The 20,191-nt window shown below is 41.1% G+C and overlaps 1 protein-coding gene across 1 annotated transcript in view; it reads right to left on the bottom strand.

The window, feature by feature from the left end:
* Positions 1-20,191, bottom strand: part of LOC132781567 (sorting nexin-8) — a 46,801-nt gene that overhangs the window by 21,727 nt on the left and 4,883 nt on the right. Inside the window, exons 2-5 of the mRNA XM_067461470.1 lie at positions 13,364-13,554; positions 9,682-9,799; positions 4,573-4,694; positions 2,522-2,602 (exon numbers count right to left, since the gene is read on the bottom strand). Coding sequence (XP_067317571.1) covers positions 2,522-2,602; positions 4,573-4,694; positions 9,682-9,799; positions 13,364-13,554 — 512 coding nt within the window. The remainder of the gene's footprint in view (positions 1-2,521; positions 2,603-4,572; positions 4,695-9,681; positions 9,800-13,363; positions 13,555-20,191) is intronic.

The raw sequence follows: 20,191 nt of genomic DNA, 5'->3' as shown, positions 1-20,191 counted from the left end.
TGACACAAACCAGTAAAATTGGTCCCAATGATGATCGGCACACTGGGTGCAGTGCTTAAAGACCTTGGCCTGCACTTAAAAATAATTGGTTCTGACAAAATTACCACCTGTCAGCTGCCAAAGGCTACCCTACTTATGATTTTAGTTATGAGACGCTAGTGAGTTGTTTACTGATGTTTACAGATGGTTATTGATGTTACTTGCTTACTGTATTATTGTGTTAATTGTTTTTTTAAATGGCTGTATGATGTTGCATTGAATTTTTGCCGCTACTTGTTGTTAACCGCTCTGAGTCGCCTAATGGCTGAGAATAGCGGTATACAAATAAAGTAAGTAAATAAATAAATAAAAATGCTCAGATCTATATACATAATTCGCCGATACATCACACAGTCCTAGACACTTGGGAGGTGTCCAACGTGTAATTGAACACAGAAGCCAGCATAGTGATCTTGTTTGCTGTGTACTCATCTTGTTATGTATCAAATAATAATAATAATAACAACAACAACAACAACTTTGAGGGCCTAAATGGTATTAAAAAGGGCTGCTTTCCCATTACAGCTGATGTGAGGCAATGGGAGATAATAATAATAATAATAATAATAATAATAAACCACAGTCCTAGATGCTTGGAAAGTGTTCGACTTGTGATTTTGTGAGATGAAATCCAGCATATAGATCTCGTTTGCTGTGACATACTGTGCTTTTGTGTCAAATAATAATAATAACAACAACAACAACTTTGAGGGACTAAACGGTATTAAAAAGGGCTGCTTTCCCAATACAACTGATGTGAGGCAATGGGAGCTAATAATAATAATAATAATAATAATAATAATAATAATAATAATAACAATAATAATAATACACAGTCCTAGATGCTTGGAAAGTGTTCAACTTGTGATTTTGTGATATGAAATCCAGCATATAGATCTCGTTTGCTGTGACATACTGTGCTTTTGTGTCAAATAATAATAACAACAACAACAACAACTTTGAGGGACTAAATGGTATTAAAAAGGGCTGCTTTCCCATTACAGCTGATGTGAGGCAATGGGAGATAATAATAATAATAATAATAATAATAATAATAATAAAATCACACAGTCCTAGACGCTTGGGAAATGTTCAACTTGTGATTTTGTGATACGAAATCCAGCATATAGATCTCGTTTGCTGTGACATACTGTGCTTTTGTGTCAAATAATAATAATAACAACAACAACAACTTTGAGGGACTAAATGGTATTAAAAAGGGCTGCTTTCCCATTACAACTGATGTGAGGCAATGGGAGATAATAATGATGATGATAATAATAATAATAATAATAATAATAATAATACACAGTCCTAGACGCTTGGGAAATGTTCAACTTGTGATTTTGTGATACGAAATCCAGCATATAGATCTCATTTGCTGTGACATACCGTGCTTTTATGTCAGTAAAATAATAACAACAACAACTACTACTTTGGGGGACTCTTCTCTCTCTCTCTCTAGGTAAAGCCAATGGCATTTTGGCCTGCATCAATAGGAGCATAGTGTCTAGATCTAAGGAAGTAATACTACCCCTCTATTCTGCTTTGGTTAGACCACATCTGGAATATTGTGTCCAGTTCTGGGCACCACAATTCAAGAGAGATATTGACAAGCTGGAATGTGTCCAGAGGAGGGTGACTCAAATGATCAAGGGTCTGGAGAACAAGCCCTATGAGGAGCGGCTTAGGGAACTGGGCATGTTTAGCCTAAAGAAGAGAAGGCTGAGAGGAGATATGATAGCCATGTATAAATATGTGAGAGGAAGCCACAGGGAGGAGGGAGCAAGCTTGTTTTCTGCTTCCTTGGAGACTAGGACGCAATGGAACAATGGCTTCAAACTACAAGAGAGGAGATTCCATCTGAACATTAGGAAGAACTTCCTGACTGTGAGAGCCGTTCAGCAGTGGAACTCTCTGCCACGGAGTGTGGTGGAGGCTCCTTCTTTGGAAGCTTTTAAGCAGAGGCTGGATGGCCATCTGTCAGGGGTGATTTGAATGCAATATTCCTGCTTCTTGGCAGAATGGGGTTGGACTGGATGGCCCATGAGGTCTCTTCCAACTCTTTGATTCTATGATTCTAAGCGCTAGCCTCTCCCTCCTTGCTTCCTTCCTTCTTTTCCTCTCCTTCTCTCTCTTGCTCTTCTCCAACAGTGGCATGAACACCCCTGGCGCAAGCACACTAGCAGTCCCTCCGTGTGTCGTTCCCGCCCCACATGTCTCATAGACCTTATTTTAGGTCTCATGGCCCACAGGTTAGGAACCACTGTTGTAATAAGTTGAATTAGCATGCCCTTCATTACATGAAATCAACAGTTCGCAACATGATTAAACTTCTAAATAACTGATCAAAGTCTATGAAATTTCAACCAGCAGCTTTCCTTATCACAGAAGAAGCTTTGGAAATCTCATGTTACAACAATGCCAACTCTATTTTCCAAACAGGTAGAAGGCTCCCAATGTTACACAGCTTAGAGGATACCTTGGCCTGAGTTGCTAGTTTGCAAATCATGAATTCGTCTCCCACGCCCTGCACCAGCTCTCTCAGCTTGTTTTGCACATCCTGGAAAAACAGGAGAAAAGAGATTTTTTACAATACAAAACAAAAAGGAGTCTTTAAAAAAAAAAAAAAAAAGCAATCTGGTGATTTATCTGCAATCAGCATCTGACCAGAGTTTTTGCTTCTCTCAGCAAGCGGTCCAACATTTAATTGCTTCTGCTTGGAGGAGGGGGCAGGCAAAGAGGAAACTGACCTCTCACACCAAATCCAGGCTGAAAACAAAGCTGACTCCAAGCTTTTTGTGGGAAAGAGATCTTCAGGGCCAACTCCCTCCATTTTTTTTTCTTGTCAGGACCAACTTCAGAAACTGCAAGTTGCTTCTGGTGTGAGAGAATTGGCTGTCTGCAAGGATGTTGCCCAGGGGACGCCATGACGTTTGATATTTTACCGTCCTTGTGGGAGGCTTCTATCATGTTTTTGCCTGGGGAGCTGGAGATGATAGAGGGAGCTCATCCACGATCTCCCCGGATTCGAACCTATGACCTGGTCGCAGGTTCCAATCCAGGGAGAGTGTGGATGAGCTCCCTCTATCAGCCCCAGCTTCCCATTGCAGGGACCTGAGAGAAGCCTCCCACAAGGACGGTAAAATATCAAACATCCGGACATCCCCTGGGCAATGTCCTTGCAACGTCCATGTGGGGGCAAAAAAAGCCAATGGGATTTTGGCCTGCATCAATAGGAGCCTAGTGTCTAGATCTAGGGAAATCATGCTCCACATGCTCTATTCTGCTTTGGTTAGACCACACCTGGAATATTGTGTCCAATTCTGGGCACCACAATTGAAGAGAGATATTGACAAGCTGGAATGTGTCCAGAGGAGGGTGACTAAAATGATCAAGGGTCTGGAGAACAAGCCCTATGAGGAGCGGCTTAAGGAGATGGGCATGTTTAGCCTGAAGAAGAGAAGGCTGAGAGGAGATATGATAGCCATGTATAAATATGTGCGAGGAAGCCACAGGGAGGAGGGAGCAAGCTTGTTTTCTGCTTCCTTGCAGACTAGGACGCGGAACAATGGCTTCAAACTACAAGAGAGGAGATTCCATCTGAACATGAGGAAGAACTTCCTGGCTGTGAGTGCCGTTCAGCAGTGGAACTCTCTGCCCCGGAGTGTGGTGGAGGCTCCTTCTTTGGAGGCTTTTAAACAGAGGCTGGATGGCCATCTGTCAGGGGTGCTTTGAATGCAATATTCCTGCTTCTTGGCAGAATGGGGTTGGACTGGATGGCCCATGAGGTCTCTTCCAACTCTTTGATTCTATGGTTCTATGAAAACATCAAAACATCCAGGCAATGTCACCTGGGCAACGTCCTTGCAGACAGCCAATTCTCTCACACCAGAAGCAACTTGCAGTTTCTCAAGTGGCTCCTGACACACAAAAAAGTCTATAGAAGCAATTCTTGTGTTCTTAACATTTTCTCCATACATCAAGCATTCTTTTATATACCTCTGAGTCTCCTCCTTTTCATTCCTGGTCAGTACATGCACTTTGCCACCTCAAAACATTAAAATAGAGCAATCTGAAAACAATATATCATATGAAAAGGAGCTATAATCACATTAAGCACAAATCAAGGGCCAGCGAACACCTTCCAACAAAGGATTCCCCCAGGCAGCAACCAGCCAGGCTTTGAAGCTGCAAAGCTATCCAATGCTAGTCAAGGTAGACAACTGTAACATTCACATTTGCCTCAAGCAGACAAGGTTTCTTTCTCCCACCCTGGACATTACACAACAAATATATAAACCCCGCTTGCCTAGTTTCCAACAAACCTCACAACTTTTGAGGATGTCTGTCACAGATGTGGGCGAAACGTCAGGAGAGAATGCTTCTGGAACATGGCCAGCCAGCCAGGAAAACTCACAGCAACCCAGTGATTCCGGCCAGGAAAGCCTTTGACAACATATTAACCACTTCTTATCCAAGATTATCCTTGAAATCCCAAATACACAGAGATAGCTTTTCAGGAATGCTCACCGATCCACTGAAGGAGAGGAAGAGCTTCAAAAGCACGTCTTCTGAGAAGGGAGGGTGTCGAGCCACCAAGTTAACAAACCGCTTTAATGCACGTCGCCTTGTCTCAATGAATTCTCGATCAGCTGTAGGAAAGAAAAAATAAACAGTTTTTTTTATTTATCATGTCATCAGCAACCATACCATCGTATTACAATTCTAACAGAACAAAACAAAAAAACATAGCCCCATTTCTGAAGGTTGGCTCTGCATCTCGTGGTGCCAGAGCGCAGTCTGTTCAGCGCCTTCCAAGTCGCCCAGTCTTCTGTGTGCCCAGGGGGGAGTCTCTCATTTGGTATCAGCCATTGGTTGAGGTGCTGGGTTTGGGCCTGCCACTTTTGGACTCTCGCTTGCTGGGGTGTTCCAGCGAGTGTCTCTGTAGATCTAAGAAAATTATGTCTTGATTTAAGTCGTTGACGTGCTGGCTGATATCCAAACAGGAGATGAGCTGGAGATGTCTCTGCCTTGGTCCTTTCACTATTGGCTGCTACTTCCCGGCGGATGTCAGGTGGTGCAATACCGGCTAAGCAGTGTAATTTCTCCAGTGGTGTGGGGCGCACATACCCCATGATAATGCGGCATGTCCCATTAAGAGCCACATCCACTGTTTTAGTGTGGTGAGATGTGTTCCACACTGGGCATGCATACTCAGCAGCAGAGTAGCACAGCGCAAGGGCAGATGTCTTCACTGTGTCTGGTTGTGATCCCCAGGTTGTGCCAGTCAGCTTTCGTATGATGTTGTTTCTAGCGCCCACTTTTTGCTTGATGTTCAGGCAGTGCTACTTGTAGGTCGGAGCACGGTCCAGAGTGACTCCCAGGTATGTGGGTGTGTTGCAATGCTCCAGTGGGATTCCTTCCCAGGTAATAATCCTCAGAGCTCAGGATGCTTGTCTGTTCTTAAGGTGAAAAGCACATGTCTGTATTTTAGATGGATTAGGGATCAGATGGTTTTCCCTGTAATAGGCAGTGCACATTGAGGAACACCTCTGTTTCTACAAAAACATAAACCGAGCACTGTTTGCTTTCCAACCTTACCAATTGCATATTGATTCAGTGACCAATGAGTTAGCATTGCAATCTTCCATTCTTTCTTTGTCTTGAGGCTCATGTTTACAAACTTTTAACTAACAGGGAATGCTCACCAAAACTGCATTGGATATAATACCAAAAAGCGCTTGTTTCCCACAGACCTGAAGCTTCGTTTGCATGTGAACTGTGCATATTTTTAATGTTGGAAATAGCAACTTTCCAAGCCTCTTCTTAGGTGATCCCTCGTTGTCCGAGTAGGATAATCTTCCAGGATGGGTCCGTAGGTGACTATGGAGCCCTATTCTCGATCTGCATCTTCTCCCACAGTGAGGGCATTGGTTTCCAGGTGGAAGGCGGTCTCGGTCGGGGTTGGCTTGACACGCCTTCTCTTGGCACGTTTCTCTCTTTCGCCCTCCATTCGTGCCTCTTCAAATTCTGCAGCACTGCTGGTCACAGCCGACCTCCAGCCGGAGTGCTCACAAACCAGGGCTTCCCAGTTTTCAGTGTCTATACCAGAGTTTTTAAGGTTGGCTTAAATCCATGATGGTGAACCTATGACACGTGTGTTAGCACTGACACGCGTAGCCATTTTCGATGAAACACAGTTGCATGCGGCCGCATACAGAGAAGATGGGGCCACATCCCAAGAAGGACATTTCATCCTCGGCTCCTACACCAGCATTTTTCTATAATGCCAAGATATATGGCATTATAGTAAAAGCAAGTAAGTTAAATAATTAGTTTTTAGTTTATTAAATACAGTTATATATTACAATAATATAGTTTTGTTATTAAACTATAAATATCATGAAATTATGGTTTCTTTCTTGAAGTGACACCCCACTCGAGTTACGCTCGTTTTTTTTTTTTTTGGCAAGTATTGACACACCAAGCTCAAAAGGTTGCCCATCATTGGCTTAAATTGTGAACCTATATTGTATGTACATTTTGGTTTGCCAGTTTGACTGTACCTCTTTGGTGTGGGAGGAGATTCAGACACAGGACTCCATTTTTGTTATGGATCTCAATGGAGGTGGGGATGCAGTTTGTCTCCTTTTGGACTTCAGTGAGTACAGTTATACTTACTTACTTAGGCGATCCCTCATTGGACGAGTAGGATAGTCTTCCATGATCAGTATTCTTGTGGATCCGTAGGTGGCTGTGGAGCCCTGTTCTTGATCTGCATCAAGGTGCAAGGCGGTCCCGGTCGGGTTTGGTTTGACGTGCTTTCCTCCTGGCATGTTTCTCCCTTTCACCCTCCATTTGTGACTCTTCAAATTCTGCAGCACTGCTGGTCACAGCTGACCTCCAGCTGAAGCGCTCAAGAGCCAAGGCTTCCCAGTTCTCAGTGTCTATGCTAGAGTTTTTAAGGTTGGTTTTGAGCTCATCTTTGTGAAGTTCTCTCACAAATCCCACAACAACAAACCAGGGATGAGCTTGTAGTTATACAGTTTGGACTATATCTATATGCTTAAAGACATTGTACTATGAAGTAGTATGCTGAATAAATACAATAGGTTTGTTAGTAAACCTGAGATGTTATTTTTATTGTCTCTTGTATGCATGTTTTAAACCAAGAGATTTTTAAGGGAGTGTTTACCTTTTGGGGCGATTACAACTTCAATTTTCAACTGCAAAGAAACAATGATCCTCTGCTAACCAAATATATATATTTGTAATGACATGTCTTTATCCTTGGCAGTTTAAAGACATGGTTCTTCAGTTTAACAGCTGAGTTACCTGTGTGCCATTCCATGAATGCTTGTGAATACCACTTGTTCTAAGAGTTGACTTCTAAAAAGGTAATGCTTTCCTTGACTTTGTTGTTGTTCATTTGTTCAGTCATTTCCGACTCTTCGTGACCTCCTGGACCAGCCCACGCCAGGACTCCCTGTAGGCTGTCACCACCCCCAGCTCCTTCAAGGTCAGTCCAGTCACTTCAAGGGTGCCATCCATCCATCTTGCCCTTGGTCAGCCCCTCTTCCTTTTGCCTTCCACTTTCCCCAGCATAATTGTCTTCTCCAGGCTTTGCTGTCTCCTCATGATGTGGCCAAAGGACTTCAACTTTGTCTCTAGTATCCTTCCCTCCAATGAGCAGTCGGGCTTTATTTCCTGGAGGATGGACTGGTTGGATCTTCTCGCAGTCCAAGGCACTCTCAGAACTTTCCTCCAACACCACAGCTCAAAAGCATTTATCTTCCTTCACTCAGCCTTCCCTAAGGTCCAGCTCTCACATCCGTAGGTGACTACAGGGAATACCATGGCTTTGACTGTGTGGATCTTTGTTGCCTTTCAAGCCTCTAAAGACTCTTCCAGAGGAAAATCCTTAGGGCCTCTCTATCAAGGCACCCTGGCTTCCCGCTGGGCACAAAGTGCACGTCCTGTTCAAAAGACAATTACAGGCCCAGCGCGTGACAGCACAGTGATGTCTCTACTCTTCACTATTTTATCAAGATTGGTCCTTGCTCTCCTCCCAAGAAGGAAACATCTCCTGATTTCCTGGCTGCAGTCTGTGTCTGCAGTAATTTTTGCACCTAGAAATACAAAGTCTGTCACGGCCTCCACGTTTTCTCCCTCTATTTCCCAGTTGTCAATCATTCTTGGTTTTTTTGATGTTCAGCTGCAACCCAACTTTTGCGCTTTCTTCTTTCACCTTGGTTAGAAGGCTCCTCAGCTCCTCCTCGCTTTTGGCCATCAAAGTGGTGTCATCTGCATATCTAAGGTTAATGTTTCTTCCTGAAATTTTCACCCCAGCCTTGTATTCCTCAAGCCCCGCACATCACATGATATGTTCTGCATACAAGTTGAAAAGGTTGGGTGAGAGTATACAACCCTGCGGAATGCCTTTCCCAATCTTGAACCAGTCTGTTGTTCCATGGTCAGTTCTTCCTGTTGCTCCTTGGTCCTCATACAGATTCCTCAGGAGAGAGATAAGGTGACTTGGTATGCCCAGACCACCAAGAACTTGCCACAATTTCATAGAATCATAGAATCAAAGAGTTGGAAGAGACCTCATGGGCCATCCAGTCCAACCCCCTGCAGGAATATTGCATTCAAATCACCCCTGACAGATGGCCATCCAGCCTCTGTTTAAAAGCTTCCAAAGAAGGAGCCTCCACCACTCTCCGGGGCAGAGAGTTCCACTGCTGAACGGCTCTCACAGTCAGGAAGTTCTTCCTCATGTTCAGATGGAATCTCCTCTCTTGTAGTTTGAAGCCATTGTTCCGCGTCCTAGTCTCCAAGGAAGCAGAAAACAAGCTTGCTCCCTCCTCCCTGTGGCTTCCTCTCACATATTGATACATGGCCCTCATCATGTCTCCTCTCAGCCTTCTCTTCTTCAGGCTAAACATGCCCAGCTCTTTAAGCCGCTCTTCATAGGGCTTGTTCTCCAGATCCTTGATCATTTTAGTCGCCCTCCTCTGGACACATTCCAGCTTGTCAATATCTCTCTTGAATTGTGGTGCCCAGAATTGGACACAATATTCCAGGTGTAGTCTAACCAAAGCGGAATAGAGGGGCAGCATGACTTCCCTAGATCTAGACACTATGCTCCTATTGATGCAGGCCAAAATCCCATTGGCTTTTTTTGCCACCACATCGCATTGTTGGCTCATGTTTAAATTGTTGTCCATGAGGACTCCAAAATCTTTTTCACTCGTACTGCTCTCGAGCCAGGCCTCATCGTCCCCCATTATGTATCTTTGCATTTCGTTTTTTCTGCCAAAGTGGAGCATCTTGCATTTGTCACTGTTGAACTTCATTTTGTTAGTTTTGGCCCATCATCCCTCTAATCTGTCAAGATCGTTTTGAATTCTGATCCACACTTGATTAGTGGTTTTCCAGGTTTTTATGGAGATTCAAATTTGCCAAATGGATGTGACATCGTTTTTACCTTTTCAATTAGGTTATGGTGCACTTATTTCTAAAAGGTTATGGAATTTCCAATATTTTATGGATGTAAAACCATGATGTGAAGTTGATTTGCAAACTAATGTTTCTACTCTCTGAGATTTGCCACCCCCATCCCATCAGCCCAAGACTTGCCTCCAAGCATTCTTTTGGGGGGAAGCGCAGGGACCATCCGATACGGGAACTTTTGGAGAAGCATCTCATGGAAGACCACAAAGTCATTGTACCGCCTGTACACAGAACACTTGAAACGCTACAACAGAGATGGAGGAAAAGTTTTAAGTGCTTCTGCAGGATCACCAATAACATTCTTTGAGTGAAGGGGAGAATTGTTTGACTGGAAGTGTGCCGCTGGTCATCACTGTGACAGATCATCCTCTTTCAAACCATTCCAGAGTTAATACAACTGTATTAACTTTTCCCAGTATGTACTGGCAAAGTTAATATTAACTTGTTGACTATCTTGACAAGTATATTGTGCAGAACAGCTAGCTAGGGAAAATGGTGTACTTACTTAAGGAACATTGCATATGGCCAAATGAATATGAGATCTGAGAATATATATTTCCTCTAAGTAATTCACTTCTGCGTATTGTCGAAGAATTTCATGGCTGGAATCACTGGGTTGTTGTAGGTTTTTTCAGGCTATATGGCCATGTTCTAGAGCAGTGGTTCTCAACCTGGGGTCCCCAGATGTTTTTGGCCTACAACTCCCAGAAATCCCAGCTAGTTTACCAACTGTTAGGATTTCTGGGAGTTGTAGGCCAAAAACATCTGGGGACCCCAGGTTGAGAACCACTGTTCTAGAGGCATTATCTCCTGACGTTTTGCCTGCATCTATGGCAAGCATCCTCAGAGTTGGTGAGGTCTTGTTGGAACTAGGAAAATGGGTTTATATATCTGTGGAGTGACCAGGGTGGAAGAAAGAACTCTTTGTCTGTTGGAGCTAGGTGTGAATGTTTCAACTAACCACCTTGACTAGCATTTGTTGGCCTGGCAGTGCCTGGGGCAATCTTTTGTTGAGAGGTGATTGGATGTCTAAAATTACAACAGCAAAACAACAGAGAGGAAACAATCAAGGGCATCTAATCACCTCTCAACAAAAGATTGCCCCAGGCACTGCCAGGCCATCAAATGCTAATCAAGGTGGTCAGTTGAAACCACAGACCACCTGCTGCAATGCAACCTGAGTCCTGCTACAATTCAGTGGTTCTCAACCTGGGGTCCCCAGATGTTTTTGGCCTACAACTCCCAGAAATCCCAGCCAGTTTATCAGCTGTTAGGATTTCTGGGAGTTGAAGGCCAAAAACATCTGGGGACCCCAGGCTGAGAACCACTGTGCTACATGCACAATGGAGGACCTTCTTGCGACAACACCACAGGCACTCCAAGTGGCCAGATACTGGTCAAAGGACATTTAATCAACTACCAAGCTTGCAAATTTTGTTTGGTGTCTGTCTGTTTGTTTGTTTGTTTTTGTTCTGTTAGAAATGTAGTACAGTGGTCTGGTTGCCCCAGACACGATAAATAAATAGTTGAAACATTCACACCTAGCTCCAACAGACAAGAGTCCTTTGTCCCACCCTGGTCATTCCACAGATATATAATCCCATTTTCCTACTTCCAACAGACCTCACTACCTCTGAGGATGCTTGCCATAGATGCAGGCGAAACGTCAGGAGAGAATGCCTCTAGAACATGGTCACATAGCCCGAAAAAACCTACAACAACCCAGAAGGATTTGCCTCAACACATTCGACTTGTTTCACATTCCAATGACCAGTAAAAAACCAAAGCATTCTGAATAGGAAATGCATAGTTCAGGAAAATCAAATGCAATGACAAACAGACGTTTTTCACGACTCTAGGGGAAATATGCAATTTGCTTAATCTAGTTTGACACTTTGAATTTCTCCCTTTAGCTATCAATCAGCTGGAAGTGTTTTGAAAATTTTACTGCAGCCAGTCATGCACCAAGGTGAGCAAGTTGTTTTTCCACTTTCAGAAGTCCTTATGTCTGTTCAGGTGCAAGCAAATGGCTCCAAAAAAATCTTTGAAAACATGCACATTCTTGTGTCTGTTCTAGCATGACTGCTTACGACTGTAGCCCATTTTTTACTGTTTGACTAAGTGAATGAGAATTGTTAAACAATGATTAAGTATCTTGTATGTAAAATCATTGTTCCTCTTATTGATCCCAGAATTGCAAAACAAACATAATAGAGTAAAATAATGGAAATGTAATAACAGTAATAATAGAGTAGAATAAGAAATGTAATAATAGAGTAAAATAATAGCAATGTAATAATAGATTAAAATAATGAAAATGTAATAATAATAGTAATAACAGAGTAGAATAAAAATGTAATAATAATAATAATAAATAGAGTAAAATAATAAATATAATAATAATAGAGTAAAATAACAGCAATGTAATTTTATTAAAATAAGGGAAATGTAATAATAATAGTAATAGAGTAGAATAAGAAATGTAATAATAATAATAATAATAATAATAATAAAGAGTAAAATAATAAATATAATAATAGAGTAAAATAATAGAAATGTCATTATAATTGATTAAAATAATGGAAATGTAATAATAACAGTAATAATAGAGTAAAATAAGAAATGTAATAATAATAATAAGAAGAAGAAGTAGAATAAAATAAAAACATAATAATAATAATAATAATAGACTAAATTAATGTAAATGTAATAACAGTAGTAACAGAGTAGAATAAGAAATGTAATAATAATAATAATAACAGTAATAATAGAGTAAAATAATAGAAATTAATAATAGATTAAAATAATGGAAATGCAATAATAGAATAATAGACTAGAATAAGAAATGTAATAATAATAATAATAATAATAAATAGAGTAAAATAATAAATATAATAATAATAGAGTGAAATAATAGAAATGCAATTATAATTGATTAAAATAATGGAAATGTAATAATAATAATAATAACAGAGTAGAATAAGAAATGTAATAATAATAAATAAAGTAAAATAATAAATGTAATAATAATAATAATAATAATAATAATAATAAATAGAGTAAAATAAGAAATGTAATATTAATAATAATAATAATAATAATAGAGTGAAATACTGGAAATGCAATAAGAAGAGCAATAATAGAGTAAAATAATAAATGCAATAATAATAGTAATAATAGCGTAAAATAATGGAAATGTAATAACAGTAACAATAGAGTAAAATAAGGGATGTAATTATAACAATAATAAATAGAGTAAAATAATAAATGTAACAATAACAATAATAATAAAGTAAAATAATAAATAGGTTCTTGTGGGTTTTTTCGGGCTATAGAGCCATGTTCTAGAGGCATTTCTCCTGACGTTTCGCCTGCATCTATGGCAAGCATCCTCAGAGGTGTGAGGTAATAAATGTAATAATAATAGAGTAAAATGATAAATGTAATAAAAATAACAATAATAACAGAGTTAAATAATAAATAACCTTGACTCAAGTATAAACTGAGGGGGAGTTTTTCAGCCTTAAAAAAAGGGCTGAAAAGCTAGGCTTACACTTGAATACGTGCAATAATCCCCATTCCTAGGACTATCCCAGGCAGGCATTTGCTGTGAACCCACAATACAAACATCCGAGACCAGTTGGCACTCTTACGAGGCAAAAAGACAAAAACAAATCTGAAACGTTCTGGTCTCTTCAGTCAGTCCGGCTATGCCCAAGAGACTTTCAATCAAGCAACTTCCCTAAAGAAAAGCAGCTTGAGAAAGCGATTCCCAGTCTTCCCTCTGCTTACCAGCAAGCGGCATTACCTTGCTCGAAACCTCATACTCCACATGCTTGACGAAGAGACCCTTTTTCTCCGGGATCAGCTCTACCTGCACCGTGTCCTTGCTCAGCAGCTCCTGCAAGGTGTGAGAAAGAACTAGCGGGTTTCCCGGGGGTGCCTCCATCGGAGGATCGTCGGCTTCTTTTACGTCACTTATCAGAGTCTTTGCCAAGTCTAGAGGAGGAGAAGAAAAAATAAAATAAAATGCCAGAGAAAACGCTGCTGCTGCTGCTGCTAAAAACCACAGCCCTGTAAACACAAAGTTGGTCCTTTAGGACTTGCAGGTAAAACTGAGTCCAGAAACACCCAGAAAGCCACTTCTTCCGAATGAGACGTGCCCACAATGAAGAGACATCATCACCTTCCTTCTGATAACATCAGGTAGAACTATATTCACACCTACGAGCTAATAAAACAGGCTTGCTCTTCTCAAGCAGGACAGATGCCAAAAATCCTACACTGCAAGCCAGCCAAGAGTTCAGTATTTCCTGCGTAGCTTGCTTCCACTAAGAGAAGAATTTGAGCAAATCCCCGAGTCGGCATTTTTGGATCCGATAACAACAAACTGGAAGGAAAAGAACTATTATTTTACCTCTATGTGCTACTCGAAGCATTTAAAACGGTTCCTGTCAAGCAGATGTTGCATTTCATCTGTCTTGAAACCCAGAAATGTCAGGGCAAAAGGACTTCAATTAAGACAACATCAGAAGTCCCCCACTAATTAACTACATGGAGAATAATTTAACAAAGTACTGCTCTCAACCTCCTCCTCTCGGGGATGGAAGGGCAATCTATGCCCTTCAATTAAAACAGCTACAAACGAGCCTTTTATGACTAACATTCTCAAGACAGGATACAGTAGTAAACATCGCAATGTAATAAAGCAATTGAGAAGAAAAGAATGGGAATAATAATAATAGTAAGTAGGTTCTTGTGGGGTTTTTTGGGCTATATGACCATGTTCTAGAGGCATTTTTTCCTGATGTTTCGCCTGCATCTATGGCAAGTATCCTCAGAGGGGTGGGGCAAAGAGCTCTTAATAATAATAATAATAATAATAATACTTTATTTATAGGTTCTTGTGGGTTTTTTCGGGCTATAGAGCCATGTTCTAGAGGCATTTCTCCTGACGTTTCGCCTGCATCTATGGCAAGCATCCTCAGAGGTTGCGAGGTCTGTTGGAAGTAGGAAAAATGGGTTTATATATCTGTGGAATGGCTGGGGTGGGGCAAGGAGCTCTTCCCTGCTGCAGTTAGGTGTGAATGTTTAGCTGATCACCTTCATTAGCATTTGAAGGCCTGCCTGAGCCTGGGAAAATCTGTTGCTGGGAGGTGTTAATCTGTGCCTGGTTTTTTCCTCTCTGTTGTTTAGCTGTTATAATTTTAGAGTTTTTTAATACTGGTACCCAGATTTTGTTCATTTATATCCCGCTCCATCTCCCTCCAAGGTGACTCGGTGCGGCTTACATAAGGCCATGCCCATCAGCACAATACACAACAATATAACACAATAAAACCAAAAAATAAAATACATAAATGCAAACAATACAATATCAACACAACAATACCAAGGCAGAGACATCTCCAGCTCATCCCTTGTTTGGGTATCAGCCAGCACGTCAACGACTTAAATCAAGAAATAGTTTTCTTAGATCTACAGAGACACTCGCTGGAACACCTCAGCAAGCGAGAGTCCAAAAGTGGCAGGCTCAAACCCAGCACCTCAACCAATGGCTGATACCAAATGAGAGACTCCCCCTTGGGCACACAGAAAACTGGGCGACTTGGAAGGCGCTGAACAGACTGCGCTCTGGCACCACGAGATGCAGAGCCAACCTTCAGAAATGGGGCTACAAAGTGGAATCCACGACATGCGAGTGTGGAGAAGAGCAAACCACTGATCACCTGCTGCAATGCAACCTGAGCCCAGCCACATGCACAATGGAGGACCTCCTTGCAGCAACACCAGAAGCACTCCAAGTGGCCAGATACTGGTCAAAGGACATTTAACTACCAAGCTTGCAAACTATGTGTCTTTTGTATGTTTGCTTGTTTGTTCTGTCAAAAATGTAATGCAACTGTCCAGTTGCCTGACACGATAAATAAAATAATTAAAACAGCTACAAATGAGCCTTTTTGGACTAACCTTTACTACAGTAGTAAACATCACAATGTAATAAAGCATAAATAATAAACGGTTCTGGTCCTGCTTATCTGTCCGAATGTATCTCTCCTTATGAACCATCCAGGAATTTAATTTCTTCTGGAGAGGCCCTGCTCTCTGTCCCTCCTTCACAGGTTTGGTTGGCGGGGATGAGAGATAGCGCCTTTTCAGTGGTGGCCCCCTCGGCTATGGAACACCCTCCCCAGAGATATTAGATTAGCTCCCACTCTCCTAACATTCTGAAAAAAAAGTCAAAACCTGGCTTTGTAGCAGGCTTTCTCAAATGCAATGGAGTAAATAATTACTTGACCTCGGAATGGCTGGTCAATTACAATTGGATAAAGATTCTGGAAATTTGATACAGAGGATTTATGTTTTATTGATTTTATTGTTTATGGATGTTTATATGCTTTTAACTGTTTATATTATTGTGCCATCGAATTGTGCCAGTTTTGTAAACCGCCCTGAGTCGCCCTCGGGCTGAGAAGGCCAGTATAGAAATATAGTAAATAAATAAATAAAATAAATCAAAGGAATGGAGAAGAAAAGAATGGGAAAAATCCACAACAGCCATTAAAAAAACTCAATGCAATGTCAGCCAATTGTCAAAAAACAGAAGTTTTCTTTGCCTGTCTTCCCCCAATTTTGGTGTTTCTCCACCAGTTCCACAATCTACCAAGAAAAGGGGAAAAAAACTTCAACCCTGCTATGGATAGTGACAACTTCCTGTTATTCTTAAAATAATGTTTTGTTTTAATATCATTGTAACATATTGCTTCTGTGCACCACATATCAGCAGAATATTATATTGTGCATGCATTATGCAGGAGTTCCCGATAGCGCAGCGGGTTAAACTGCAGGTTTTATAATTGGTGGAGGATTAGAAAAATAAAAGCTCACCACATTTATTTTATAATTGGTGGAAGATAAATACATTTAGCCCTCTGTGGCGCAGCAGGTTAAACTGCTGAGCTGCTGAACTTGCTGACCAAAAGGTCGGTGGTTCGAATCTGGGGAGTGGGGTGAGCTCCCGCTGTTAGCCCCAGCTTCTGCCAACCTAGCAGTTCAAAACCATGCAAATATGAGTAGATCAATAGGTACTGCCTCGGCGGGAAGGCAACAGCGCTCCATGCAGTCATGTCAGCCACACCAAAAGCCCACCACATTTATTTTGTAATTGGTAGTGGATAAATACATTTAGCCCTCTGTGGCGCAGCAGGTTAAACCGCTGAGCTGCTGAACTTGCTGAACAAAAGGTTGGTGGTTTGAATCCGGGGAGCAGAATGAGCTCCCCATTAGTCCCAGCTTCTGCCAATCTAGCAGTTTGGAAACATGCAAATGTGAGTAGATCAATAGGTACTGCCTCAGCGGGAAGGTAACGATGCTCCATGCAGTCATGCCAGCCACCACATTTATTTTATAATTGGTGGAAGATAAATACATTTAGCCTTCTGTGGTGCAGCAGATTAAACCACTGAGCTGCTGAACTTGCTGTCCAAAAGGTCAGTGGTTTGAATCTGGGGAGCAGAATGAGCTCCCCATTAGTCCCAGCTTCTGCCAACCTAGCAGTTCGAAAACATGCAAATATGAGTAGATCAATAGATACTGCCTCGGCGGGGAAGGTAATGGCGCTCCATGCAGTCATGCCAGCCACACCAAAAGCCCACCACATTTATTTTGTAATTGGTAGTGGATAAATACATTTAGCCCTCTGTGGCATAGCAGATTAAACTGCTGAGCTGCTGAACTTGCTGTCCAAAAGGTCAGTGGTTCGAATCCGGGGAGCTGAATGACCTCCCCATTAGTCCCAGCTTCTGCCAACCTAGCAGTTCGAAAACATGCAAATATGAGCAGATCAATAGGTACTGCCTCGGCGGGAACGTAACGGCGATCCATGCAGACCACATGGTCTTGGAGGTTCCTATGGACAACACCGGTTCTTTGGCTTGGAAATGGAAATGAACACCAACCCCCAGAGTCAGACACGACTAGACTTCATGTCAAGGGGAAACCTTTACCTTTGCATTATGCACAGGTCACAATTACTATTATTTCTGAGATTGTTATTACTCTTAAACTGACAGGGAGCAGCTACCTGACTATGGGCCAAAAACACCTGCCTTTGAGCACTGCCAGGAAAATAGGATTTCATACTACACGCCTACTTGCAAGACAGATCTTCCAACCGAAAGACCATTTCTCACATAAAGGAAATCCAATACGATATACTTGTCCCCACTCTAGTTGTTATTTACACACTCCGACACTCGTTTTCACAGTTCAATTCTTCTGCAACACTCTCCCATCTGTTATGAATATATGTCTTCCAAAAGAAAGATGAGAACCAGATCCTAGATGAGAGGTTTTTTTAAGCATGATATCTTATCTATCGCTTCCGTTCTTCTGGTGCATGGTCCACCCAAGGCATGGTTTCATTAGATAACCAATCAGCAACAACAAGGTTGTTAAAATATTACAGTTGCCTCTAAAAGGCAAACAGGAAATGCATATGTGCTTCTGCTGGGTTAGCAGTACAGAAATCCCTCACGCATACAGAACCGGGATGTGTTATTGTCCCAATCTTATTTTCCAACCTCATCGCTATGATACTTCATCTTCCCACCTGAGTGGAAATTATCTGTATGACAGATGGCAAGCTATTTAAAGCCAAAACCAAGGTCTCAACAACATATGTTATAGAACTCCAATATGCTGATGATAATGTAGTCTGTGCACATTCAGAAGAAGACCTACAAGCCACTCTAAACACCTTTGCAGAAGCATACAAAAAGCTCAGATTCTCATTGAACATTGAGAAAGCCAAAGTGCTCTTTCAGCGTATTCCCTCTACAATTTCAGAAAATGTTGACCATTTCTGCTCCCTTAGCAGCCACCTCTCCACAAAAGTCAACACTGACACTGAAATACAACACCACCTGAGCTCGGCGAGTGCAGCATTCTTCTGAATGAAGCAGAGAGTGTTTGAGGATCGGGACATCCGTAGGGAGACCAAGGTGCTACTAGCCGTCCCATGCCACGCGTTGCTGTGGCCCACATGGGGGTTCTGTGTGGGAAGTTTGCCCGAGTTCTGTCGTTCGTGGGGTTCAGCATGCTCTTTGATTGTAGGTGAACTATAAATCCCAGTAACTACAACTCCCAAATGTCAAGGTCTGTTTTCCCCAAACTCCATCTGTGTTCATATTTGGGCATATGGAATATTCGTGCCAAGTTTGGTTCAGATCCATCATTGTTTGAGTCCACAGTGCTCTCTGGATGTAGGTGAACTACAACTCTCAAACTCAAGGTCAATGCCCACCAAACCCTTCTAGAGTTTTCTGCTGGTCATGGGATTCCTGTGTGCCACGTTTGGTTCAATTCTACCATTGGTGGAGTTCAGAATGCTCTTTGATTGTAGGTGTACTATAATTCCCAGCAACTACAACTCCCAAATGACAAAATTGTGTTGTTGGTTTTTTTTTTTTGAGTGATGGTCACTCCTTGAATTGTCAGGCATATTGTGTCCAAATTTGGTGTCAATCAATCCAGTGGTTTTTGAGTTATGTTAATCCCACAAACGAACATTACATTTTTATTTACCGTATATACTCAAGTATAAGCCGACCTGAATATAAGTTGAGGCACCTAATTTTACCACAAAAAACTGGGAAAACTTATTGACTCGAGTATAAGCCGAGGGTGGGAAATGCAGCAGTTACCGGTAAATTTCAAAATAAAAATAGATTCCAATACTATGACATTAATTGAGGCATCAGTAGGTTAAATGTTTTTGAATATTTACATAAAACTGTAATTTAAGATAAGACTGTCCAGCTCTGACTAAATCATTATTCTAATCTTCAGTTTAAATGAGCTTATGTATCCCTCCAATAATAATAGAGTAAAATAATAATAATAATAATAATAATAACGAAATCCAGCATATATACCTAATTTGCTGTGTCATACTGTGTTTTTGTGTCAGGATAATAATAATAATAATAATAATAATAATGAATTGTTGTAGGTTTTTCGGGCTATATGGCCATGGTCTAGAGGCATTCTCTCCTGACATTTCGCCTGCATCTAATGCAAGCATCCTCAGAGGTAGTGAGGTCTGTTGGAACTAGGAAAATGGTTTATATATCTGTGGAATGACCAGGGTGGGGTAAAGGACTCCTGTCTGTTGGAGCTAAGTGTGAATCTTTCAACTGACCCCCTTGATTAGCATTTGATGGCCTGGCAGTGCCTAGGGCAATCTTTTGTTGAGAGATGATTAGATGTCCTTGTTTGTTTCCTCTCTGTTGTTGTGCTGTTGTAATTTTAGAGTTTTTTAACACTGGTAGCCAGATTTTGTTCATTTTCATGGTTTCCTCCTTTCTGTTGAAATTGTCCACATGCTTGTGGATTTCAATAGCTTCTCTGTGTAGTCTGACATGGTGGTTGTAATAATAATAATAATAATAATAATAATAATAATAGAACTGTAATATCAGTAATAACAGAATAAAATTATAAATGCAGTAACAATAAAAATAAAGTAAAATAATAAATGTAATAATAATAAAGAGTAAATAAATAAATAAATAATAGTAATAATAAATAGAGTAATAAAATAATGATACTGTAGAGTAAAATAATGTCCAGTTCT

This window comes from Anolis sagrei, chromosome Y (genome assembly GCF_037176765.1).
Source record: "Anolis sagrei isolate rAnoSag1 chromosome Y, rAnoSag1.mat, whole genome shotgun sequence".
NCBI lineage: Eukaryota > Metazoa > Chordata > Lepidosauria > Squamata > Dactyloidae > Anolis > Anolis sagrei.
This window is presented reverse-complemented; position numbering and strand designations above follow the sequence as displayed.